The sequence below is a fragment of the Canis lupus genome, chromosome X (genome assembly GCF_003254725.2).
Source record: "Canis lupus dingo isolate Sandy chromosome X, ASM325472v2, whole genome shotgun sequence".
NCBI classification, from domain to species: domain Eukaryota; kingdom Metazoa; phylum Chordata; class Mammalia; order Carnivora; family Canidae; genus Canis; species Canis lupus.
Window position 1 is genome coordinate 6,294,416 of NC_064281.1, and position 26,071 is coordinate 6,320,486.

The following is a 26,071-nucleotide window of genomic DNA, read 5'->3' on the forward strand; positions in this document are numbered from 1 at the left end:
ACTGTGTGTGAGGGACTGGTGTTGAACTTTATAGATGACTATGGATTTTTTTTTTTCTTGGTACCCTTTGGTGACTCATTGTATAGTTTACAGATGCAGATGGTCATTGGGGATTGTGCGAGGACATGACACTGTTGTGTACCTACTGCAGTACCCGCGTTGCAGGTGCATCAGTAAGATCGGGAGTCTTCTGTAAACCACATGCCCTGTCTCTCTCTGTCGGCTGCCATGCATCAGAAAGTGAGGACTCATAATATGCTCCCTTAGACTTACCTCGTTTCTACACGTGCCTCCTTTGAAATACACTCGTGGCCGACCCTGGCAGTGGTGTTTCTTGCTCTCACTTTAAAGCGATAGGATTGTTCCTGAGGAGCATTCACATTTGGGGGCATCACCTGCTAGTTAGCAGACAGGCAGCTTTTCAAGCTGGGAATAGACAAGGAGGAAGGCAGTTGTTGTCTAATGTAGAAACCAGAAACTCAGGACGCCTGAGTGGCTCAGCAGTGAACGTCTGCCTTTGGCCCAGGGCGTGACCCTGGAGACCTGGGATCGAGTCCTGCGTCAGGCTCCCTGCACAGATCCTGCTTCTCCTTCAGCCTGTGTCTCTGCCTCTCTCTGTCTCTGTCTCTCTCTCTGTCATGAATAAATAAATAAAATCTTTAAAAATAAAGTGAAAAGGGAAAGAAACTGGAAACTCTTCAGTAGAGCTGGGAAAACCAGAGCATTTTCTGTCACGGGCCAGCCGGGCTCTGTGACAGCCACTCAGCTCTGCTGTTGTTGTGTAAAAACAGCTGTTGATCATACATAAACAAGTGGCCGTGGGTGAGTGCCAATAAAACTTTATTTGTGGACACTGGAATTTGAATGTCATATCAATTTCACGAGTCACAAAATATGCTTCTCTTGATTTTCTTCTCAAGCACTCAAAAATGTAAAAACTATTCATGGCCTGCAGGCCACGGTTTGCTGGCTCTTACCTAAAGGAACACACCTGTTTTATTTCTCCCTCTCCTAACTTCTGCTTCTTGAATTGGCGGACATTTGGAGGAACAGCTCTGTGAGGTCCTTGATGTGATTAAGACAGAATCCAAGTCGTGGTCCCTTAGCAGACGCACTGCCAATGTTCAGGGAGCTAAGGCTTTTAGGAATGTGAGGGCTGCCCTGCCATGACCTGAGGAGTGGCCCTGGACCTTTGTCCGCGCCCTAAGGATTCTGTCAGAGGCGATCCCTCACCCCTTCCCAGGGGACATCTGGCCGTGTTGGAAGACCTGGTGCTACTGGCATCTGGTGGGCAGACGCCAGGGCTGCTGCTTAGCATCCTACCATGCACAGGAATGGCCCCACCACGGATTCAGGTGGTCCCAAATGTCTATAGGGCAAAGCCTACTCACTACTACTATCACTACTTTATTTTGTATTTTACATCTTTAACCAGTCTTGTGGCTGTGAAGATGTAAGTTGCTGAGCATTTGATGAGAAAACTTGTTTCTTGCATCTGCTGACATACATAGGCAGATCCTTGAAGTCTTATCTAATATGTAGGTTCATAATATTTTTTTAAGATTTTATATGTTTATTCACAAGACACAGAGAGAGGCAGAGACATAGGCAGAAGGAGAAACAGGCTCACCACAGGGAGCCTGATGTAGGACTCAATCCTGGGACCCTGGGATCACGACATGAACCAAAGGCAGATGCTCAAGCCCTGAGCCACCAAGGTGCCCCTAGGTTAATAATATTTTTAAACATTTTTTTGAAAGATTTTATTTATTTGAGAGAGACTGAGAGACTGAGCATGAGCAGGGTGAGGGGCAGAGGGAGAGGAAGAAGCAGACTCCCTGCTGAGGATGCGCAGGGTTCAGTCCCAGGACTGCAGGATCACGAGCCAAGCCAAAGGTAGATGCTTAACCAACTGAGCCACCCATCTACCCCTTTGTGTTTTTGTTTTTTAATGTTTTTGTTACTCATTTAACTTGAAGCATCTAGAGGTGCTATTTTATGAAGACGTAAGAGTTCCACAGCACTTGATGGGTGAGGCATCGCCTGCTTTTACATCTTCTAGAGAAAGCCACAGGGTTTATTTTTTCAAAACTCCAAAGGCCATGTTCTATGAGTAAATGACCTCACTCATGACTCTGTGATACCGGAAAGGGAACTGTCAAGACCCAAATAAATCCTGCATATGTGGGTGAGAATCAGTGTCTTAGAAGCTTCATAGCCAGCCTGTGTGTCTTTCTAAAATTCGCTGGAGGGCCTCGTGTACGTTGTGGAGAAGCCATTTCCGATTTTTCAGTGTTAAAGGCAATTAAGTCTGTAAGTTGATTTAGGGATTAATCAGTGTTAATCAGTTAAAAGTGTTGGCTTAAACCAAAGTCTTGAGAAAAGCAGTATTCTTACGTAGAAGCAATAACTGGCAGTGTCTCCAAGGTAGTCTGCTGACATCTGGGTGCATGAGCTCACATGGTAGTTGTAGAGAGCAGGGGACTAGGAAAGGGCATCATGCGTACATCGTCTGGCTCTATGACGCAGGCTGTCTGAGCAGCGGTTTGCTGTTACTAGGTTGAGCACTTTTAGGAAGGCTTCCTTCTGGGGTTTCCTCCTGGACAGACAGAGATGGGTAAGTAGGGTGGAGAGTTTACAGAGTTTGAGAGGGGACTCTGTGGCCACTTGGGAGGTGCGCAGATGGTTTTGGAGGTAACCCCAGGGACCGGATGCCTTTCCTGTCACGTCAGCATCGGCTATTGATGTGCACACGGGTCTTGGATGAAGGCCCCAGCCAGCCATTAATTAACCCAGAAGGGCGGCCAAGTGCAGAAAGGACCCTTTCTGAAGGCTTCCCCCTGGGATGTTTTTTATTCCGTGAAGAGCGGCATTATTTTTCTAACACAAGAGCCCCTCCTCTGCTCTCCGAGCCCTGTAGCCTCATTTCCTACTTAGAAGCACTGAGTCGTTCTCATGCAGATTATTTCTGGAGACATTGCCAGGTTTTAATTACATTTTAATGAATGTGAAAACAGTTCATGTTCATAGGAGAAAATTTGGAAAATACGAAAAGCACACAGATAAATCTAGCGAAATTCCACCCCCAGAAGTAGATGTGAGACTTTTTTGGAAGGTTATCTACCATTTGTGTGTGTGTGTGTGTGTGTGTGTGGGCACGCGTGTCCATGCAAAACAAAATTTATCATGCACATTCCATCTTGAAACCTACTTTTTTCCAACGTAACACTGTATCATGGACATTTTGCCTGATGCTGAAATACTCTTTTAAGGACTTTATTGTACTGGTTTATTCCCATATTTTAAATGGTAGTACTGTTGCTAGGACTCTGGTAATAAAATAATAGACTCTAATAATAAAATAATAGTTGTTTCGTTATATTTATAATTATGGGCCATCTGACTTCAAGTCAATAAATAACTAAGATTAGTGAAAAATCTTATCTTTGGGTGGTATCTTTTCTTACTGTAAAATAATAGACATATACTCATTGGTCAGTATGACAATAAGTCCATGAAAGAAAGAAAGCAACCGGCACGTAACTACCATAGATTTTTTTTTTGTTATGATCTTCCCCCCCAATATTTTCCATGTGGATGTTTTTCTGTAGTTGGGGTCCAAGTGTAAATGCCATAATTTATTGAAACGTATTGTGATTGAGCAACAAAATGTTGGATCAGCTACATGTTGTCTTAATCACAGTTACGTAGGAGAAAGAGATAATGCGAAGTGACAACAAAGCCAGCCTGTTTCCCCTCCAAAATAAGCTGGTCCCCAAGCAGGTTTTAGGAAAGGATTATATGTAACTGCTATTACATGCATGAAACATTTCCTCCTAACCTGACTGCTGGGTTGTGTAATCAGAATCAACCCTGGGCTGTGTAAAGAGAGAAACACGTCATGAGGGAGGTCAGAGTGTCCATGGAGAAAGGCAGAGAAAGCGCCTGTGGTAGGATGAGGTCACTTGGAGTGGACTTCCCAGCTGCTCTGCCTCTCGGTCCTCAGGCTGCGTGGAGACCAGGCCCAGAGAGCTGAGCCTTTTCCAGAAGATTACTTTAAGTGATGGATTCTTCGGCATCGACGCCAGTAGGCTAAGAGGGACGAGAAATGAGACAAACTTTCTTCCCTCCCTGGAGGAAAAGAAATACTTTAAAAGATTTTAGGAGGATGTTTCGTAATGGGGTGGATTGTCATGGGAGCAGCGTTCCCCTCTGATGATACCAGATGAGCGCTGTTTCCCCTTAAAGCTGTGCTCACGATATGGGGACAGGGCCCCCTCCTGTTGGCAGGACGCTGGCTGCTCCGCCTTGAACTTGAGCGCCAGCTCCCAGGTGGGCCTGCCTTGGTCATTACGCTTAAGTAGTGACCCCAGCCCTGGGATCCTGCTGCTGGGGGCGCCCCTCTGCCTTCCCGGAGATTGCTGGCACGTAAAACCCTGCGAGGACCCGCTGAGTGAAAGGAAGGCCTTACACACCGTCTGTCCTGCGACTGAATGTTGAACTAACTGGCTCAGAACTGCGACCAGTGGGAGTTTCCACCACCTTGAGATGAACTGGCAAGAGGTACCATAAATACGTCCGCGTGGGGTTTCTGCACCGCTTCAGCCCCAAGTTCCCGAGGCTGTAGGGAGGAAGGTGTCTCAGTGGCGGGGCCGCTGCGGACAGACGGACAGACAGACACACGGACGTGCCCTCAGGCGGGCTCTGGGCATCCCCAGGTCATCCTCAGGCAGCTCTGGGAGGGAGGGGACGTCGTGGCTTTCCCTGGGCACCCCCCTGCGCTGAAGACCTCTCATCAGCCTAACTGAAGGTGACTCGGATCAGAACAGGGTCAGGCAAGAAAATGCACACAGATGCGCTGAGGAGGTGTCTGGTGTCTTGGGGGTTTTCTTGCTTCCCTTCTGTTGGAGGCCAAGGTGGCCGTCCCAGGGCTGGCAGAGCTCTCCTTTATCCTCAACCTGGAGAGGTCAGAAAGCCCTGCTGGAGTGTCCGAACTGGAGCTGGAAACGGATGCCATTCTGGAAACCAGCGAGGTGTTGAGCAGTGCACGGCGCCGGCACCCGTACACGGGAGGAGAGGACTAAATACCCGCCCGCGGCCTCTGTGGACACTGCTGGCTCTGACGGGTTTTACACGGGCTTGCCTGTTTGGAGCCCGCTGATCCACCGTTCCCAGGGGACCGGCTCTGAGCCGATCCCTCCAGAAGGCCCGTTTAAGTCCCTCTTTGGGAACATGCGCAGTTGGCTGGCGAGGTGGCATAGCTAGCTTGCCCTGGATCTCTGCTGTGCCTGCAGCCCTGCTCTGAGAATTTCTATAAAAGCATTCAAGCCTCACAGCCTCTCCCAGCATAGGGGCTATTGCTTTCCTGAATTTGGAGATGAGAAACTGAGGCACGTTTGTGGATCTGGAGCTAGAAAGGGGTGGCGACGTGATTAGAAATCAGGCTGTCTGGCTCTTAACCACTAGGCGCCCTGAATCCCACAGTTTCCCCCTGACTGTATGCAGCCAGCACAGGCATGTGCCCGCAACGATCGTTCTTCCAGAATGAAGAGAGGACACGAGCCAGCCTCTACCCCACGTGATAGGCGTTCATGGTGTTTCACGTCAGACCGTAGCCCAGACGGCGATCTTCCTGCCCTGGGTGCAGGGGAGCATTTGGTGCATCATAAAAGGTCGACGTCGTTCTGATGCAGCGCCCCCCGCCCCCCCCAATGGCTCCTGCACTGCTTTCCTCTCTTCCTCTTCCCCTCTTTCTCCCCAAATGCTGTCATCATCAGCAGGAACGTACCCTCCCCATCTTCCAGAGCTTCTCTCCTTGAACTCGGCCGCCCTCTCATACTTTGTGGGGCTTTTTGGGGCTTGGCTAGGGGAGCCTCTCATTATCCGCGTAGATACCTTAACAGCTTAAAGGAAGAGGTGTGTGTGCCGCTGTGTGTATGAATGTGATCAGTCCCTGCTGCTGCCAGACACTGTGCCTCGACTGCAGCAGATCCTCACTGTTTTCTCTCTCATCTCCGCCTACCTCATTGCCCTTCAGCACAGAAAGTGCTGGGCAAAGCGCATGGATATGTCTTCATTTGCAGGAGGATTTCAGTAAATATGGGGCTAGGATCCAGGTGTGCATATCTGATGTGAAAGACCTCCTGCTTTCCAAAGTGAAGGCTTCTCACTCTCTTCACACGGCTTTCTCTCCTCAGAGGAGTTTGTTGGAAATGACACACGGTGCTGATAATTTAATAAAGTACGCAGGAAGAGCTAGAGCCATGGTGGGATTGGCGATCTTACGGTGCCTCTAAACCCAGATAGGCCAGCCTCTTCGTGGTAAATGTGCCTTCTCTGTGTTCTCATTTCAGATAGCTGCGGCTCTAATGGGGGGCAAGCAGGGTGAGTTAGGGGATTCATTGTGGTGGGGTTATTTTGGCTGAGGTCCCGAGTGGTGAGATAGGGACTGGCAAACCTGGGCCAGAGTGAGGGTCAGGCCCAGAACCTCATTGGAGGGGGGTGGTCACTGAGTGGCTCTGCAAAGCATCCATGGGTATGCACATTTCTGGGCAAGGGACACAGTGGGGACACAATGGGGTCACAAGGACCCAGGAGACATGTCCTATGGCCTCGGTATGCTCTTTCTTCCCCCCGAAATCATCCCAGTGGTAGTTTTATATTGTCCCATTTTTTTGACACAAAGCATATAAATTAAAAAGCAGACTTCCGAGCTTCCTGGAAGAGGCCTATTCATAGAGACAAGAAGTTAGACAGAAGAGTGGGTGCCAGAGCCCAAGCAGTCGGGGGGAATAATGAGTTAGTGTTTAATGGGGTTGGGGATTCAGTTTGGAAAAATGAGAACATTCTGGAAATGAATGCTGAGGATAGTTGCACAACAGTGTGAATGCACTTAATGACAAATGCGCACTGGAGGGGTTACGACTGTAAATTATACGTTCTGGTTACCACATTGCAGACAGAAGAGCTGAACCATTCGTGTCCGTCTGACTTTCCTTTGTCTGCTGTAGACAACCCTGCCTGTCCTGTCCCCATGGAACTCGTGCAACGTAGAGCAGCTCATGTTAAGGGTTTCACAGCCTCACCTTGCTTTTTCTTCACCATCAGAGACAGCTGTTTCATCTTTAAGCAAAGGCAGGTGTGGCGGGGCTTGAGAAGTAGTATCCCTACAATCGAAACTCCTACCGTCGAAGTGATTCCTCACGACCGGTGATCGTAGAGGACGACGAGGGCCTCTTCCCTCGTCTTCGCTTGTGCGCGGCCTCAGAACACGGCATGCACCGGGCAGGTGGCGGGAAAGGCGAATGTCCTCGCTGACACCCCGAAACCTTGTGCTGGGAATGCCCCCCACCCCCCTGCCTGGTTGCGCTGCCTGCACCAGCAGGGCTGTGAGTGCCACGAATGCCAGTGCGTTTACTTACATGATGTTACGCAGCAGAACCCTGGGGGGAATCTGTCATTTTATTCTAACATCCTCCTGGGAAACTGAGGTCTCCTCTCGGAGGAAACAGGAACTTTACTTCCCACCCTCATGAGTGGATGTGGGTGAGGTTAGTCTAAACGGTAACTTTTGCCGAGTGAAGATGAGTCATTTTACTCATCGGTGTCCAAAGAGTAAAGTGGACCCCGCAGAACCACCACCACCACCTTCGAGCACGTTGCTTAGCGGTATTGCAGCTAAACACCCCCATTAATTGTTGGTCTCTCTTGATTTCAGTGTAATCCAACCCAGTGACCTGAAGGGCGCCTGGGTGGCTGGCTCAGTGGGTCAAGCGTCTGCCTTTGGCTCAGGTCATGATCTCAGGGTCCTGGGATCGAGTCCCGCATTGGCCTCCCTGCTCAGTGCAGGGGGCCTGCTTCTCCCTCTCTCTCTGCCCCTCCCCCTGCTCGCTCTCTCTTCCTAAAATAAATAAATAAGGGCAGCCCGGGTGGCTCAGCGGTTTAGCACTGCCTTCGGTCCGGGGCGTGATCCTGGGGGCCTGGGATCGAGTCCCACGTTGGGCTCCATGTGTGGGGCCTGCTTCTCCCTCTGCCTGTGTCTCTGCCTCTCTCTCTCTCTCTCTCTCCCCCTCTCTGAATAAATAAAAAAGATCTAAATAAATAAATAAATAAATAATCAGTCAATCATAAACCGATCAACCCAAGGAGTTGAGTGAACTGAACATTGCTGGTAGGTTTACAGTCAGTTCAAAGAACATTCTCGTGTCTGTATTGAATAGTCTAAAAATATATATGTACATTGTACTTCACTAGTTAAATCCTTTCTCTTCTTCTGGAGTTAGGTTTTATTATTATTTTTTTAAAGATGTATTTATTTTACAGAGGGAGAGCATTTGCATGCGGGTGCATGTGAGGAGGGGGCAGGGGCAGAGGGATTGAAACTCCGGCAGACTCCGTGCTGAGCACGAATCAGACACGGGGCTCCATCTCATGACCCTGAGGTCATGGCCTGAGCCGAAATCAAGAGTCAGACGCTTAAGAGTCAGACGCTGAACCGACGAAGCCACCCAGACCCCTGGAATTAGGTTTTAAAAGAAATACTCACTTAAAAGCTAGTGAAGAAGTTGTTCAGTTGCAGGGGAGGTTTGATCCAGTTACTATGATTTCAAAAATTAAATGATGTAGTTGAGGTAGAGGACCCAGTGGGGACACGTGACACATCTTGTCATTTCACCTGGCATGACATTTCACCTGGTTCTCTTGCAGGCCGAGACTGGTTTCTGTTTTCTCTGCTGCTTACAAATCAAAAAAGCCTTTAGAAAATTAACACTGTATTGGGAAAAGCTTATCCCAGCTTACAAATTTAGAAATTCCATCCATGATCAGAAACCAGAGAGCCAGAGCTTATTCGGAGCTTTTCCTAGTTGGAAAAAAAGATTGTGCATAAAGAAAAAGAAGAGTAACAGACTAACAAAATTTGTCCACCGTCCTTGGTGTCTCAAGGATGTTATATCCTTGTGCTTCATGGTCCTTTGGGCACACGTGTGCAGATGCATGTATTTATTACAGACACTTGTGGGTGGGCAGTGAGAACGAGGCTCTTGGGGTGCAGGTGTGCCCAGGGCATCTTCCCCTTAGAAAACAAAAAAGGTGTGGATGCTGAAAGAAGAAATCAATATTTTCTTTTTGAATGAAAATCCTGATAATTCTGTAGAAAAATTTTACATAAGCTATTTTAAAAAGCCCAGCTCCTGGGCCACCTGGGTGGCTCAGCGGTTGAGTGTCTGCCTTGGGCTCAGGTCATGACCCTGGGGTCCTGGGATCGAGTCCCACGTCAGGCTCCCTGCATGGAGCCTGCTTCTCTCTCGTGAATAAATAAATAAAATCTAAAAAACAAACAAACAAACAAAAAAAAACCAAAAAAAAAATTTAAAAACAAAAAAACAAAAAACAAAAAGAAAAAGCCCAGCTCCTGTGGTGCATTTTAAATGTTGGCTTCTGGGCAGCCCATGTGGCTCAGCGGTTTAGTGCTGCCTTTGGCCCGGGACGTGATCCTGGAGACCCGGGATCGAGTCCCACATCAGGCTCCCTGCGTGGAGCCTGCTTCTCCCTTTGCTTGTGTCTCTGTCTCATGAATAAATAAATAAAATCTTTTAAGAAATAAAATAAATGTTGGCTTCTAGTAGCCTGGCCATGTCGTTAAGCGGCATCTATGAGCTAGCTGCACGTTGCCCTACGTCTTTGTAAATGCAGTTGGTGTCAAACACAAAGTGCTGGTTTTTCTTCTGCAGAGAAAACGAGCAGCAGTTTTGGGATTTGGGACATGTGCCAATGTCCGGGGATGGTTTTGATCATCACAACTCTAGGGGGTGGGGGAGGTTGTCCTGGCGTCTAGTGGGCAGAGGCCAGGGAGGCTGCTCAGCACCGTACAGTGCGCAGGACGGCCCCATAACAGAGAATCATGGGGACCCAGATGTCAGAAGTACTGCCGCGAAGAGCCTGTTAGTTAGATTTTTACTTACTTCTAAGTGCCTGACGTGACACACAAAAAGAGAACGGAGCTGGGGGAGGTGTGTGGGTCATTTCAGGCCGCTGCAACAACATACCACAGCCGGGGCAGCTTAACAGACGTTTCTTTCTCGAAGCTCTGGAGGCTGGGAGCCTGAGATCAAGGCACTGGCGGGTTTGGTATCTGGTGAGGATCCACTTCCTGTTACCTACATGGGCGTCCGCTCGTTGTGTCCTCACTGGGCAGAAGGACAGAGGCTCTGGGGGCGACTTTTAGAAGAGGGCGCTAATCCCATTCGTGAGGGCTCCACGCTCACGACCTAGTCACCTGCCAGCGGCCCAGCCACTCACCAGAGGGAAACCGTCGTTGTAGCCGACTCCTTACCGCCCCTCGACGCCACCAAAAGTCGGTTCAGCGTTAGTGTTCTGTGGCGCACATTTTTGTTATTCTTTACTTTCTCTCCCCTAAATAATAGGTTTTTTTTTTTCATTTGGTTATGCTCTGATTTCCTACCTTTTTATTTAGACTCTAATATTTTCCTAATGCTGTCTTACGAGTGAATTCCTCAGAATGCAAACAAATCTCAGGACAGATCTGTATTTTGACTGTCAGGTTTTTTTTTTCTTTTGTCTTTTTTGTCAGGTTTTTTCTTTCGGTATGCACAGAAGTACAGAATATCACCAAAGTAACTCAAGAAGAGTTTTTTTCTTTTTTTTTTTTTCTTTTTTTTGAGAGTTTCATTTTTTTTTTAAGGCTTATTTATTTATTCATGAGAGACACAGGCAGAGGGAGAAGCAGGCTCCCTGCAGGGAGCCCGATGCGGGACTTGATCTCAGGACCCCGGGATCACGCCCTCTGTTGGAGGCAGATCCTCAACCACTGAGCTGCCCAGGTGTCCTTTTTATTTTTTTATTTATTTATTTTTTAAGATTTATTTATTTATGATAGAGAGAGAGAGAGAGAGAGGGGCAGAGACACAGGAGGAGGGAGAAACAGGTTCCATGCCGGGAGCCTGATGTGGGACTCAATCCCGTGACTCCAGGACCGCGCCCTGGGCCAAAGGCAGGCACTAAAGCACTGAGCCACCCATGGATCCCCCCAGGTGTCCTTTTTAAAAAGAATTTACAAATTTATTTGAGAGAGAGAGAGAGAAAGAGTGTGAGATCATGAGCGGGGAGCAGGGGCAGAAGGAGAGGGAGAAGCAGACTCCCCGCTGAGCAGGCACCCTGATGCAGGGCTTGATCCCAGGACCCTGAGATCACAACCTGAGCCAAAGGCAGACGCTTTTAACTGACTGAGCCATCCAGGAGCCCTGAAGAAAATTCTGGTAAGTAAAGTGAGAACTGGAACGACCCAAGACACAGAGTGTTGGTTATCCGTTGTGGCCTAATAATCATCACAAATTTCCAGAGCAGCTGGAAACCACACATTTCTTGTCTGGCAGTTTGTCTGGACACTGAGCGTAGGCTTGCCTTTGCTGAGTTCCCTGCCCAAGGCCTCCTCGCAAGGCTGTAGATAAGGTGGTTGCTGGGCGGCATGTGCATTTGGAGCTTGAGCGGAGAGGAGATTGTCTTCCAAGCTCATGTTGTTGGCAGAATTTCGATTCCTTGTGGTTGTAGGGCTGAGGTGCAAAGCTTCCTGCAGGCTGTCTCCATTTCCGTGGGCGGTTCACATGATGACAGCCTTCATGTTCGAGGCCAGCAGGAGAATGTCTCCCTCCAGTCCACTGTGCTAGAGCAGAATAATTATGACATCTGGTCACTCTTACCATAGGACATAACCTAAGGAGTAGAGTGACATCCTCATCCTTTGACACATTCCATGGGGTAGAAGTGAGTCACGGGTCCTGGGATCCACAGTTGGGGATGGGATCTTCCCAGGGTGGGGCTCACTGGGTGTGTCTCTTATAATAGCATTTAGTGTGAATCCTCCCAAGGGGAAGCCTACATTGCCCTTTTATCTTTTTTTCTAAGTAAACAAAAGTTGATTCTCCTTTAATGGGAAAAGTTTAGCCACCAGTAAAAATGCCTGGACACGAATGGTGTGGACCTCTGAAGACAGTTCCTCAGCAGCCTAAAATGTTTGGTGTTGGTGACCTCTCTGAAAGGGGTCATGGCCTTTCTTGGCTTTGGCTCTTTTGGGAGCGAGTGTTGTTGACGTGTGCATTCTAGTTTGTTGGTATCTAAGAGTTCTGCTGATTGATTGGCCTCTCTCTCGTCTTTGGGCTAGCTTGCTCATATGCCTAACAGGATCATTGAGAAGAAAATCAGATTCTTCTTATTTGGTCTATGTCCATGCTTCACCTTCCTGAGACCCGGCTTCTTCATAGAAATGATGTCAAGGTGACATACACACTTCACTCCTCAGGGATCTGTGTTTCCCTTCTCAGTGCTGCATACGGCCTATAGGTAGAGTGACCATCGGGTTTATCATTTCAGCCTTATGAGTGAAAGGTACCATGGTTGATCATTTATCTAGAACAGCAGGTGCAATCTGGTTTATGTGGTCACCTGCCCTAGGGGTGTTGACATGACTTCTGGTCTCCTCACAAGTCTTCTCTGTCTGGAAAAGCAAGCACTTAGTGTCTTATCCAGCCGAACCCGTCAAAGTACACTTCACGACGCCATTCATGCTTGCTACCGAGTATGTTGTGACTACCATGCATGTGTGATTTTTATTGAATAAAAAATTGGGTTTTGTTTTCATTTTCTGTTTTCCCAGAATTTGTCATAAGTATGGTTTATCCCTGACCATATCCCAGCCTTAGAAAATACAGCAACAAAAAAAATAATAAAATAAAATAAAAAAAGAAAATACAGCAACGAGCTTTCCCCTCCTTTTGAAGCCTTTCTCCAGGATGTATTTTTTATTTTTATTTATTTTTTAAAAGATTTTATTTATTTATTCATGATAGACATAGAGAGAGAGAGAGAGGCAGAGACACAGGCAGAGGGAGAAGCAGGCTCCATGCCAGGAGCCTGATGCAGGACTCGACCCCAGGACTCCAGGATCATGCCTTGGGCCAAAGGCAGGTGCTAAATCACTGAGCCACCCAGGGATCCCCCAGGATGTATTTTTTAAAATATATATATTATTATGAAATTATACCATCATGGGTATTATTTTTCCAGTCGTCTCAAAAAGAATACAGGGACAAACTTACGGGCAGTGTTTCAAAACTCTCTTCCTACTTTTTCCTGTTGTCTCACAGAGGGTGGCTCCCGCATCATACAGACCTCATCGCCGCGAGGTGAGGCTAAGATGAGCATAACCAGTGACGAGGTGAACTTCCTGGTGTATCGCTATCTCCAGGAATCAGGTAAGAGGCTTGGGTTTCTGTCAGTCGGAAAGTCGTCTGCAGTATGCCACATGCGGAACCATCCACCAAGGACCGAAAGCCCAGGCAGTAGAAGAAGAAGGGCAGATGATGTTCTTACTGAGAAAGCTGAAGGGGAGGGGAAGGTGCTGGGGTTGCCCAATTCCGGGGTGGGATAGGACGCGTGTTCTTTCTTCCCTTGACATTTCTGCCCAGATGAGATCAGATTGGAGTCAAGGTCAAGAGCAGTTGGGATAGATGTGGAAATGGGCATCGAAGGGCTGGTGTGTGTTCATTGTGTGTACGTGTGAACCGCTCAGATTTAAGACCACTGATGTGCTGAGCTCCTAAACCCCCCACCACCACCACCACCACCACGGGCCCTTGGCAATATCCCAAAACATAGGGATGGTTCTGGTCTCTTCCAACACTTTTGATGATGACCAAAAAGTTACTTTATGATAAGCAGTGAACAGGCCAGAAATGTGCTGCCTGTCGGCAGAATGGACCTTGTGGGTGGCAGCTGGGATCCGCAGGGGGTGGGAAGGGGACTGACGAGCGCCCGGGGCCCGGGTTCTGGCCTGGCTTTGTCACAGGACAAAGGCAGCCCTCTGAGGAGGCCTTAGACGCCTCTGCGCCTGGATTCCCACGTTGGCAGTGTCGCCGCTGCCCCACCCAGGGCAGCCTCAGCACAGTTCGGAGGCTTGCTTGTGGGTACTTTTTTAACTTCTCAACACTCTGAATTCCTTTTTAATTAACATTGTTAGATTTTTTAATTAATTTCCAAAGGAGTATTGTCTTTCAGCTTTGAAAGCTTTAAAATAGTTCATTTAAGATGTACAAATGACATCGATGAAAAACATCCTTGTAGCCCTGTATGTGCCCTTCCAGGGCCCGAGGGACGCCTGCCTCGGCCTCTCTGGCGCCGTCCGCCCCGTCATGGGGGTGGCAGTGGCCCCTCCTGGGCTCGGGCTTTGTGTGCGTGCGCTTCCTGCGCCCACGAAGTCCTTTGAGCAGCAGGCCGGGCAGGCAGCGTGAGCACAGGTGCTTGGCCCGGCGTGTCCGCTGCCAGCCCGAGGCCTGGGCCACCGCGCTGCTCGTTGGCTGTGCCAGCCGCCCAGCCTCCGCCGTCACACGCCTCCTCCCCGGGTTTCTCCCTCTGTCCACACTTGTCCCCGTTTCTCCTTTGCTCGGTCTCCCTTCCGGGACAGTTTCCTTCCGGAACAAGCCCTCCTGGATGCAGAACCAGCCCTCCTGGATGCGGACCTCAGCAGACCCCACCCAGCCCCCTGTTGACTCCGATCCCCGTGGCAGCTGCAGTGACCCCGTCTCCAAATAATGTCACTCTGAGGTGTACTGGCACTTAGGCTTCAACTTAGGTATTTGGGGCAGGACACGGTCTGACCCATACAGTATGCACAAGACTACTGCTCTCTCTCTCTCTCTCTTTGTTTTTAAGATTTTATTGATTTATTCGTGAGAGAGGCAGAGACACAGGCAGAGGGAGAAGCGGGCTCACTGCGGGGAGCCCGATGCGGGACTCGATCCCAGGCTCTGACCTTTGAACAAGCTATTGCCCCACTGGAGCCTCTTCTCCTCTGCCAAAAAAAAAGAAAAAAGTTAGCTTGGGCAAGAGTAATGGAGTACACGGGACTCGTGGCACGTTACAAGCACACACCTCTGCCGCCCGCATATGTGTCCCTGGGGGGCCCCAGCGAGCGATTTTCATGGGAAGCGCACAGTCTTTCTGCACATCTAGTAGATCATTGGGATCGGCCGTTGCCAGATATGGTGTGAGAGTGGTGAAATGTGTCCGACCTCAGCCCGTGAGTCTGGGGAGTACGTCGCGCGGCTCTGGTACCTCCCTCACCGGGAAGTCGGGGAGCTCGCCACCTGCAGCACGGATGCGGCCCTGCGGCCAGCTGACAGGCACCCAGAGCTGCTTGCTCCCCTGTGGACTTCCAGCCTTGAATTCGAGGCTCCTTTCTTTTAAAACCCCTCTGCACAGAGATAGGATGAAGGCAAAATACAGTCAAAATGTTTGAAGAAATCACAGGCTGAGGTTCAGGATGAATAAATGATGTGAAAACTTTGTGCGTGGCCTGGGGAGAGGGCTCCAGGCGGGCTGGTCCCCAGGGCCCGGGCGATGGGGCCGGAGCACCGCTGGCCTCTTTGAATAAACAGCCAGCATCGCTGCCCCAGAAAGGCCGCACTTCCTTTTCTCGGGTTTGTTTACATCTGGCTCCTGTTTGTTGCTAAAGCTTCTGTAACCAGACAACTGAGAAGGGGCGTCGGGGGACAGGAGGACAGAGTTTCACCTCTGAGCATCTTGCATCCCTGAACTTCTGCCCTGTTTGTGGGAATCCTTGCATAGGGCCCCACCTGTCGCGGACAGACGGACCTTGTCAAGGAAGCTCTGCTTGAGCTTCCAGCTAAGGACTGTGTGAGCCCTGGACTGGACCGGAGGCCCCCACGAGGACGTGGTCACAAGCAGGCAGAGAAGAAATACCAGGTGTTCTTTTGGGGTCGTTTTCTATGTTTTCTCAAATCCTGAAGTTTCAGTTAAGCACCTAGTTATTGAGCACCCACCCAGGGCAAAGAGCATCGTCTCAGCCTGTCAGTGTCTCCCTTCTGGCTTTGCGGGGAAGGGAGGTACCGGGAAAATGTGTCCCTTGACCGCGCCTCCCCTTCGGGCATCTCTGTTCTCTGCCCAGCTTGCCTAGAGCAAGTCATTGAAACGAAGCCCTGTGTTACCGCAGGTGATCCATTCCTCAACGCCTCCCAATCTGGCTTTCTCTACCAGAAGGTTCTCTGCTGCCAGGTGTTGTATAGCAGGCCCCACCCTTATGCCCTGTGTGGAAGAGGGGGCTGTGGAGCAGGGAGGGAGGACGTGGGCAGGGGATGGCCTCGCGTGAGGAAGATGCTGTTTCTCTGGTCCGTGCGCTCTTTGAAGCCTCTCCGACCAGGGCCAGCCCCACCAGGTCCCAGCTCACCGTCCCATGTGCAGGGACAGCAGGTTCCTGGACCCCTACCCAGGGGTTGCTGGTCCTGGCCAGCTGAGCTGGAGGCGAGCCTGCCTTCTGCGCGCTGAGCCAGCAGGTGCCGTTCCCGGCCATCCTGTCCCAGCACCTTCTGTCTTCATCCCGTCCCCGTGTCCTGTGCATCGGTGAGGATGCTGCATCCCCAGAGGAGGGTTTCTGTCCTCGAGAGAGCGGGGAGGCAGTGCGTTGAAGATGACCCGCTGCTGGGGGGACAATCCAGGTCGCCTGTCTTCAGACCTGGGAGAGAAGCTCAGAAACGGGCTGGCTTCATTCCTCCGCTCGCAGGCTGCAGAATTGAGGTCATTGCGGTTCGGGTCCGGCCTTCACCGGAAGCGAAGAGGCAGGTTCCACGCCCAGAGGTGCATCCTGCCACCTGCCGGGAAGGGGCGATTCTCTCGTTGCCGTCGTTGGGTGAGGCGGGCGCCGGGCGTCCGAGCCTGGGCAGGTGCCGTCGGTCGGTGGGCAGCGCTGGGGGCGCAGCGGGAACGGGCCGGGGTGCCCGGGCTGCCTCGGGCCCTGAGGGGTAGGGCTTCGTCGTCGGTCCCCGCCGCTGCCGGGCCGTTGGTGGAGAAGCAGGTGGTGGCGGGCGCTCCCCGACCCAGGGCCGGGAGGAGCCGGGAGAAGCCCGGGGCATGGGTTCCAGGCCGCGGGGGCCTCCGCGAGCAGCTCCTGCAGGTGCTGCCGAACCGGGAGTGCTTTGCCCCGCTGGCGCGGAATGTGGTTGGAGGCGGACGCCCCTTCCCACGCTGTATGAAAAGTGGGGAAATCACTGAGCCCCTGCAGCCGCAGCGTTTCCTCCGGGGCTTCATCGCAAACTCGGGACTGTGAAGGAGCGGTTTCCTCCCAGATCCGACCGCGGAGGGGTTCGGTGGACGCTGGCGTTGCTGGAGCGAGGGGACCCCTTACCCCGGGGGGAGCCGCCTGGGCTGGCCCGGGCCCTGGGGAAAGAGCCGAAATGCCTGGGTTTGGCAGGTTTGTGCCGAAGGTGAGAATCTGTGGTATCACGTGCTGTCCGCAAGGCTAGCTCCGTGGCTCAGGAGCAGAGACGGCCAGCGCCCCGCTTGCCTCCAGAGAGCAGAGGCGCGCCGGGCGTCTGGAGCCAGATCTCCCACGATCGTTAGGTGGTGCCCAGACTGGTTCCGTGGTCCCAGGCGGCAGTCCCGGAGAAGGCACATCTCCCCCTTCCTCGTGCGACGGGACTCGTTCTCCACCTCTCCCTCCCCCGTCACGTGTTGCATCTGTTTTTCAGTGAAGGTGTAATTTCCGTGCAGCAAAACTCACCCTTGGAAGACTACAGGCTTAGAGCTTTTGCCAAATGCATATCCAGTCCTGTAACCACCAGTGCCATCGAGACAGGAGAAAAGCCCATCACCCCAAAGAGTCCCGGGCTGGGGAGAGAGACCTGTTGCCTGTCCACGTACTTCTGCCCTCGCAGAGCTTGGTGGCCGTGGCCTGGGACAGCGTGCAGCCCTCGGAGCCTGGCTGCTTTCGCTCAGCACCGTGCCTCTGAGGTCCATTTGTGCTGTTGGATGCATCGGTCGCTGGTTCTTTGTTGCTAACTAATATTCCATTTTAAGAATGAGTAGCCATTGGCTTGGGCATTCTCCCGTTGAGGAGCATTTGAGTTGTTCCCAGGTTTTGATGATGACAACTGCAGCTACTGAGAAATGTCTGCGTACGGTGTGTTTTTGTCTGTGTGATCTGTGTGATCGTAGGCTTTCATTTCTCTTGGGTAGGAATCTAGGCGTGAGATCACTGGCTCGTGTAACTCGTGTGGGCTGAAGGTCATTGGAGGCCCCCGCATCCTTTTCAGGGTCAGTGGCAGCGAGGCACTCCTAAACATCGGTGGTTCTGTAGATTTGATTGGAGTAGCAGCGTGGATTGGTGCCTGTCCGCAGGGCTTACTGGAAAGTAGGTAAAAGGACGTCAGCCCCGGCAGATACATCTGCAGGATCCCGATGAAGTTTTACACTTCCTCTTTGGGTTTAAAATTAGCCTTCCTGAACCTGTTTGGGGCCGTGGTTTCCGCCAGTGAGTGACCAGATCGCCCGGATCTTTTTTTTTTTTTTAAGATTTTATTTATTTATTCATAGAGACACAGAGAGAGAGAGAGAGAGAGAGAGGCAGAGACACAGGCAGAGGGAGAAGGGAGCCCGACGTGGGACTCGATCCCGGGTCTCCGGGATCACGCCCTGGACCAAAGGCAGGCGCTAAACCCCTGAGCCACCCGGGCTGCCCAGATCGCCCGGATCTAAGTGAGGGAGCATCCACAGCGCACACCTTCTCCCTCCTCAGCAGTGCAGCTTCAGGCATGGAAATAGGCCACCGTGCAGCCTGGCCGGCCCTCCAGGGGACCCGACTGGGCGCGGGGCTGGACACGCGTCCCCCTGTGCGGGCTCCCGGGCACAAACACCATTCCTGCACGCGGGGCCCCCGAGACTCTGCTCGCGGCCGAGCTCAGGCACCTCGGGTGCTCGGGGGGCTCCCCACCTTGAGGTTGACCCATGCCAACAGCCCGCAGAGGACAGACGGACGCTCCTAAAACCGCTCCATGATCGGTGGTGGTTCCACTGGCGGAAAAGAAACAAAGGCGAGAAATTGTTTTGTCGGGTGCGGTGTGGGTATGTTACCAAGTTGTGCGGCCCCGAGGGCTGTCGTTCCAGACATTTCAGGTAATAAAAGGCGCTTATCGTTATGGTAGATGGTAAAAATTGATTTATCATATATCACAAATCAGCAGGATGATGAACTTCTTTCTTTATTGGGAACGGTTTCAAGTATGATGGAAAACTCTTTCTACACAGAACTTCTGATTTGTTGTGGAGAGGCCGATTTATTATACATATTTATTGCCTCTATTAACATCACAAAACATGCATTATTCAGAGAGGAACATTGGCAGTTTCCTAAAATGAAAATCTACATCTTAGACAGCTTCTGTTTTCCTAAAGAGCCTTATCCACACACGCGTTGACTAGCTACATAGAATTAGGCCTGTTTCCTTTGATTTACGTAATAAACACATAGTTCCAGATCACGTCTCCTCCTTGGATGGTTCTGGATTATCTGTCATCCAGGAGGATAGTGAAATATTACATATTCGGGCTTTCAAGGTTCACAGCAGGACCTAGATATCATTCCGCCTTCATCTCGGGGAGCTTCTAGGCCAGACAAATGGGAAAGATTTCCTTGCCAGGTGGCAAGCACCCCTTTGTTCCCTGCGATGCCCATATACGATGTCCATGTGGTTAGGACCTGAGAGGAGAGTGTGTAAGGCTTAGGCGGGATTTTGTCTGCACAGCGAGCTCTGGCACAAAGCTAAAGATTGTTCTGTTCTAAACACAGAGAGCTTTTACTTTCTGGAAAGATTACTGAGCAGTTTAAAAATCACGCATGTGTATACGGCCACTTCCTGGGGCAGGTGGGGAAAGAAGCGCGTGTGGGTAAGAGAGTGTGCCTGGCTGTGCTGGGTGAGCTAGGGGAGGTCCCTGTAGGGTGCTGATGGGGTGGGTCTCCTCTTTGGGGAGGGTGCCCACAGCAACTTGCCCACTGTTTGCTCAGAAACCTTAGATAGAGGGTACAGAAGGCCCCCAGAAACAACACCGGGTGACCTGGGGCCTGTAAAATGGCACTTTTGAAAGCCAGCCCACCTAGATTCAAGAAGGTTTCCTTGGAAAGGGGCACCTGAGGGGCTCAGTCGGTGAAGCATCTGCATTTGGCTCAGGTGGTGATCCCCGGGTCCTGAGATCAAGCCCTGTGTCGGGCTCCCTGCTTAGTGGGAAGTCAGCTTCCCTGTACCTCTCCCCTGCTCTTGCTCGCTCACTGTGTCTCAAGTAATTAAATAAAATCTTTTAAAAAAATAAATAGAAAGAAGGGTTCTTGGGAATTGTAGTTCATCAGTAGAAGACACTTCTCCGAGGCCCTGCTTCCTGAGCCAGGAGCTGTCAGTTATGTCAAAAGTCTGGCTCTTGCTTAATTTTTTTTCCTGTCTTCCTCTTCCTCTGGCTTCTTGCTTAATTTTTTTTACTGTCTCTGCCTGGTTAAAGACAGCGAGCAGTTTGTATGGAAGGTCACTCCTGTCCCTGTTCACCATCGCAGATCTGTGAGCAGCTGTAGCAGGAGGGGTGTTGGAGAACGTAATGGACAGGCGTGCTCCCCTTCCTGCAGAGATAAGCTGCTGCCTTGAGGGGTACAGTAGAAAGTGCCTTCAGAAAATCACAGTGGAGACAAACCCCAGGGTCCACGGTGGATGAACAGATAAAATATGCTGCATCCGTACAAGCAAATGTCGTTCAGCCTTACAAAAGGAGGGACATTCAGACGTGGGCTACTGCGTGGACGAACTTTGAGGGCCTGATGCTGAATGACATAAGCCAGACCCACAAGGCTCTGCTGACGTGAGGCACCTGGAGTCGTCAAGTTCACAGAGACACAAAAGTAGAACAGAGGTTTCGGGGCTCAGAGGGCGGAATGAGGACTAGTGTTGAGTGGGGCAGAGTTTCTGTCTGGGAAGATGAGAGTTCTGTCTGGAAGATGAGAGCATGGTGGTGATGTTTGCACAACAGTGTGAATTACTTAATGCCACTGACCTGTGCACTTAGAAATGGCTAAAACGGTACATTCTGTGTTACGGGTGTTTCACCACAATAACTCACAGTGTTAGAGGTAAGAAGTTTCATGTGTAGACTATTTCAGAGGAAGAGAAGAAAGCACCTGAATTCCACATGGATGTTATTATATTAAAGGACTTTTTTTTTTTTTAAGATTTTATTTATTTATGTGAGAGAGAGAGAGAGCAAGAGAGCATGTGAGTAGGGTTGGGGGAGAGGCAGAGGGAGAAGAAGCAGAGTTCCCACTGAGCAGGAATCTTAACTCGGCTTGATCCCAGGACCCGGAGATCATGACCTGAGCCAAAGGCAAGACGCCCAACCTCCTGAGCCACCCAGGTGTCTCTACATTCAAGGGCTTTTTAATAGAACTCTACAGCATTTGGGACAAGTCCTTGGCACACGCAGCATCATTTGTAAGCTAGATTGCTGTCTGATAAAATCCAGTTATTTAAAAAATTAAACAGAAAACAGCAGCCTCATTTGTAATAACAGTATATTGGAAACTCCCCAAATGTGCTTCACTGGATGATCGGCTCCGCAGACTGTAGTTGCATACCCTGGGGTCCCTCTCAGCATTAAAAAGGAATGAACTACGGATATGTGCCACAATGTGGATGAGTCTCCAGAGAAGTGTGCTGGCTAGCACAAGCCAGTATCAGAACAGTACGTACTGGATGGTCCCATTTGAACTGGAAATGAGAAGACTGTAGCCATGGCTGCTAGGGGTTGGGGTGGCTGTAACTACAAAGGCGTAGTTTGGGGAGTTCTTTTGTGCTGATGGAAAAGTTCTGTCTTGACTGTGGCGATGATCATGCCTATGGACATACAGAATAAAATTATACATGCATAGATTAGCCACACGCGCGTGCGAGCAGACACACACGCAGGTCAGAAGGTTTGCAATCTAGCGACCAGTCAACGAGAAGTCATTGTCTTGGTTTTGATACTGTAGTACAGCAAGAGAAGATGCCCCCCGGAGGAAACTCTGGATGAAGCAAACACAGGACTCTACTATTTTTGTGGCTTTCCATGAGTCCATAATAATTTCCAAATTATAAAATAAAAAATAAACCAAAAAATGTAATTTTGCACATCTGTTATCTGCATTTTTGCGTGTGTGTGTGTGTGAGAGAGAGAGAGAGAGTGGTCACTAATACAAAGACAGTCAAGACATTTTAATTAAATGTTGCAGGTCATTAGCCATCCTGTGGGCCCGGGCTCTGATGGGATACTCTTTTGTATAATAGATTTGAGTAACGGCCATATTAATTTGAAAATGGATGGCCATACAAACCTTCTGAGCCTTCTGGAAGCAGAAGAATAATGAAAAATCATCCGAAGGTGAATAGCACTGGTCTCATATCACTCAAATTTTTGCATCCTTGGGAGTTCAGCCAACGCGGGTGGACGTTGTACACTGCGCCCACCTCCTCCTGGGGAATTATCACAGGAAAGAATTCTGCTTTCGACTGGGGCTGTAGACACTGGGCAGCCTGCATTTTTACTGGAGATAAAAGCCTATGCGTGGCTTCTTCCCCACTCCTTTTCAAGTGAGTCTTAAAATGGTTTTGAAATAGCCCCCCCTGGGATCCCTGGGTGGCGCAGCGGTTTGGCGCCTGCCTTTGGCCCAGGGCACGATCCTGGAGACCCGGGATCGAATCCCACGTCGGGCTCCCGGTGCATGGAGCCTGCTTCTCCCTCTGCCTGTGTCTCTGCCTCTCTCTCTCTCTCTGTGTGACTATCATAAATAAATAAAAATTAAAAAAAAAAAAATGAAATAGCCCCCCTTATGGGGGCACCTGGCTGGCTCCATCAGTGGAGTGTGCGGCTCTTGATCTTGGGGTTGTAAGTTCGAGTGGGTATAGAGATTACTTCAAAATAAAATCCTTTAAAAAAGTAAAATGGGGAAGGGCAAGGAAAAAAAGGCCCCCTTACGATATTCAGCTCAAAGGATTCTATAACATGGATGTGGTCAGCCTAAGAGCGGTGGGCAGGTTTGAGGGTCTTATTCCATGGAGATACTCTGGCTGACTGCACATAACGCATTATCCAGAGGCTTCCAGCCTATTCATTACGGTCAGGGTTCTCAAGCACTCTGGACACTTGGGGCTGGGTCATTCTTTGTCCTCTGGGGCTGCCTGGTATGATAGGATGTTGAGCAACAACCTGGCCTCCATCCGTTAAATGCCAACAACACTCCTCCTCCCCTGTGTTGTCACAGCCAAAGATGTCTCTGGACTTTCCCAGATGTACCCTGGAGGGTGAAACCACCCCCAGTTGATAAGCACTGATGCAGATCCTTTAGTATAGGATGTTTTTCCTCCACTGGTTTTTTAGTAAATGGAGTTTTAATGGGATTCTGTTTCTTCACACTTTATCTTCTTGGGCTACGTTTTGATTCCTTTTGCTGCAGAACTCAAATAGACTTTAACAATGAGCAAAATGCAGTCTTCATTTTTATTAAAATTTTCCAGGGTATTTTTCCCCTCTAGGAAGGCGGAAGTCTGCCAAAGCATTCACCAGCAGATAATAAAATAATTGGGAGTAGCAGACTTTCCATCTGATTTTTTTAAAAAAACAAAAATTTTTCTTGGCTTCTAGCAAGGAGGTTAGATAATCAGGGACAGGGCGCTACTCTCAATATTTGTGAATAATTTTGTCGACAAAGGTGATTAAGCAGCTTTGCCCACCACCATTGGAGCCCCTGACAAATCACCCGGTAGGTTGCACTGTGTTTCCAAAGACCACTTCATGCCTTCTTATGCAAGACGCATTTCCACAGATTGGGGAAATCATTTTAAAATGGTTCAGCTGTCTTAATTTAAACAAAAGTTCAGGGCTTATTGTTCAGCTGAGTCTCTAAAAATGTATTTTGACTGAACTGGCCCCTTTTCCTGGCTAATGTGTGTTCCTGTTTAAAAAGAGGAGTTTTATGAAACAGTAAAGGCAAGCATTTCTCTGAAATATTGGTAGTCTTTGCTTTAGAAATAATAAAGGAAAGCATTACTTTCATCACATAATAAATAAGGAGGATCTGAATCATGTGTCCACATTACTACCGGGTAAAAAGAACCTTCGAAGTCCTGTGGAACAATAACAAGACACGCCTTCCTATCTCCCACAGACATAAGCAGCGTATTTGTGATGGGGTGTCAGGACCCCCCCAGGAGCACCTTCAGATTCTATGGTTTGCTGAAAGAATTCACAGGACTTAGTAATGGTTATACTCACAGTTAATTACAGCAAAAAGATGTGGATCATAAGGGACAGCACACTTCGTGGTTCACAGTAGTGTGTGTTGTATATTCGGAAGTCGCTAGGGGAGTGAATCGTCGGTGTTCTCGCCACACCAGGTACGTGTAACTCTGTGGGGTGATGGAGTCCTAACTCACTGGATCCTGGTGATCATTTCACAACGTATGTGGCTATGAGAGCATCACGTCGTACACCTGAAACAGACGCGATGTTGTCGTATGCCACTCCTGCCTCCATAAAGCTGAGGGGAGAAAGAAGCAATGAACATCGGCGTGGACGGGTGTGCCGTCCCCATGGACGTACGCGATGGCACCTCCTTCCCCCAGCAGCATGGACTGTCACACATGGCAAGTGTCCTAACCACCCGAGCTTTGGCATCCAGTGTTTCCATGGAGCATCCATCCTATAGGCCCGCAGCATCCGCTCAGGGACACCGGAAACTTGAGAAGCTGTGTGGCTGCCACTGCCACAGTCCCAAAGTTTAAATCTGGCTTGTGGTTGCTTATTTCTCATCTGTGCATTTGTGTGTATGTTGTACTTAAAAAATCAACAACAGGGCGCCTGGATAGCTCAGTCGGTTAAATGTCTGCCTTTAGCTCAGCTCATGATCCTGGGGTTCTGGGATCGAGTCCCACATTGGGGCTCCCTTTTCAGCAGGGAGCCTGATTCTCCCTTTGCCGCCCCCACCCCATGAATAAATAAAATCTTCAAACAAAGAAACTGAAAACCGTTGGGGTGAGTAAGTAGCTGGAGAATGTGATACCCATGCCTTTCATTTAGAAAAGAATAAAACATTCCCCTCGCTGGCTTTGTGGCATCAATAATTCACACTCCTCCACTGAATAAGCATATCCGTGTTCCCTTTGCACAATACACGGTGTGGGGCGCCCATCCTCAGTTCACGCTCCCATGCACGTGAACGGTTTCCTTACAGACCCTCTCGTGGTGGTTGCTCGTCGCACCCGAGCTCCTCTTCATTCTGAACGGGTGTAATGTCCTGAGCCGTTGTTTTGGTTCGATTGTGATTCCGCTTAGAGTGACCAGATGGATCGTGAAGCTGCTCTTCCCCGTGTCCCGGACGGTCCCATCCACCGCGGCCACCCCGGTTCCCGGGCAATTGCAGTTGCACGATCTTTCCTGAGTTTACTGTCCTAACCTGCGTGTGTGAACGCTAAGATGCAAGACCGGCCATTCTCGCGCTTCCTGATCGGTTAGAGGGCAGAAAGCATCGGAATGAAAACCGCGTCGTTTATAAGTTGTTTAAAGATGGGTCTGGCTCGATCGGCCAAACCATTCCGTCGGCATTAACATCAAGAAAACTAGCGATTGTGGGGAAGATGCCTCTGGCGTGGAGGCTTCCTGCTTCCACGGTTGGTGACGGTGCGAAGTCCCCGATGGCGCAAGTTCCCTTTTCAGCGAAGACGCCGCGGGCCCTTGCGAGGTGCCTGTCTCCCCGCGACTACAGGTGGGCCGCCCGCTCCCCGGGCCTGAAGAGCGGCCAGCGGTCGCGTATTTTATTTCCTGCCAACTTCCCGCCTCTCCCGTTCCTGCTTCCAGACGGACGAGCACGTCGTCTGGGCTGTCGGGCGCAACCGTGTCCCTGTCCTCCCACGTGACCGTGTGTTTCTTCACTGGTGCCTTCCCTACCCGCTCCATAAATGCCACGGCCCCCGAGGACGTCCTTCTTTCCCCCCCACGTCATGTCTGAGGTCAATTGGCTGCCTTTTCCCCCAGCCCAGGGGCCCACCCAGCCCCTCCGGTGCCTTCCAGACTGTTTTGGGTGCATAGCTCCCAGGCATTCCTTAATGGAAAATCCCACTGAGCCCCAGTGGCTCAGCGGTTTAGCGTCACCTGCAGCCTGGGGTGTGATCCTGGAGACCCCGGATCGAGTCCCACGTCG

At 50.2% G+C, this 26,071-nt stretch overlaps 1 protein-coding gene and 1 long non-coding RNA gene across 5 annotated transcripts in view; both read left to right on the forward strand.

Annotated features, from left to right (window-relative positions):
• Nucleotides 1–26,071, forward strand: part of TBL1X (transducin beta like 1 X-linked) — a 212,465-nt gene that overhangs the window by 148,853 nt on the left and 37,541 nt on the right. For all 4 annotated transcript variants that reach the window (XM_025436253.3, XM_025436237.3, XM_049107708.1 and 1 more), the window contains one exon: nucleotides 13,161–13,268. In XM_025436253.3, the coding sequence (XP_025292038.1) occupies nucleotides 13,211–13,268 (58 nt within the window). In that variant the 5' untranslated portion in view covers nucleotides 13,161–13,210. The remainder of the gene's footprint in view (nucleotides 1–13,160; nucleotides 13,269–26,071) is intronic.
• Nucleotides 13,304–19,001, forward strand: LOC118353628 (uncharacterized). Its single transcript, XR_004812851.2, has 2 exons — nucleotides 13,304–15,777; nucleotides 16,025–19,001. It is a non-coding gene; the product is annotated as an uncharacterized LOC118353628 (long non-coding RNA).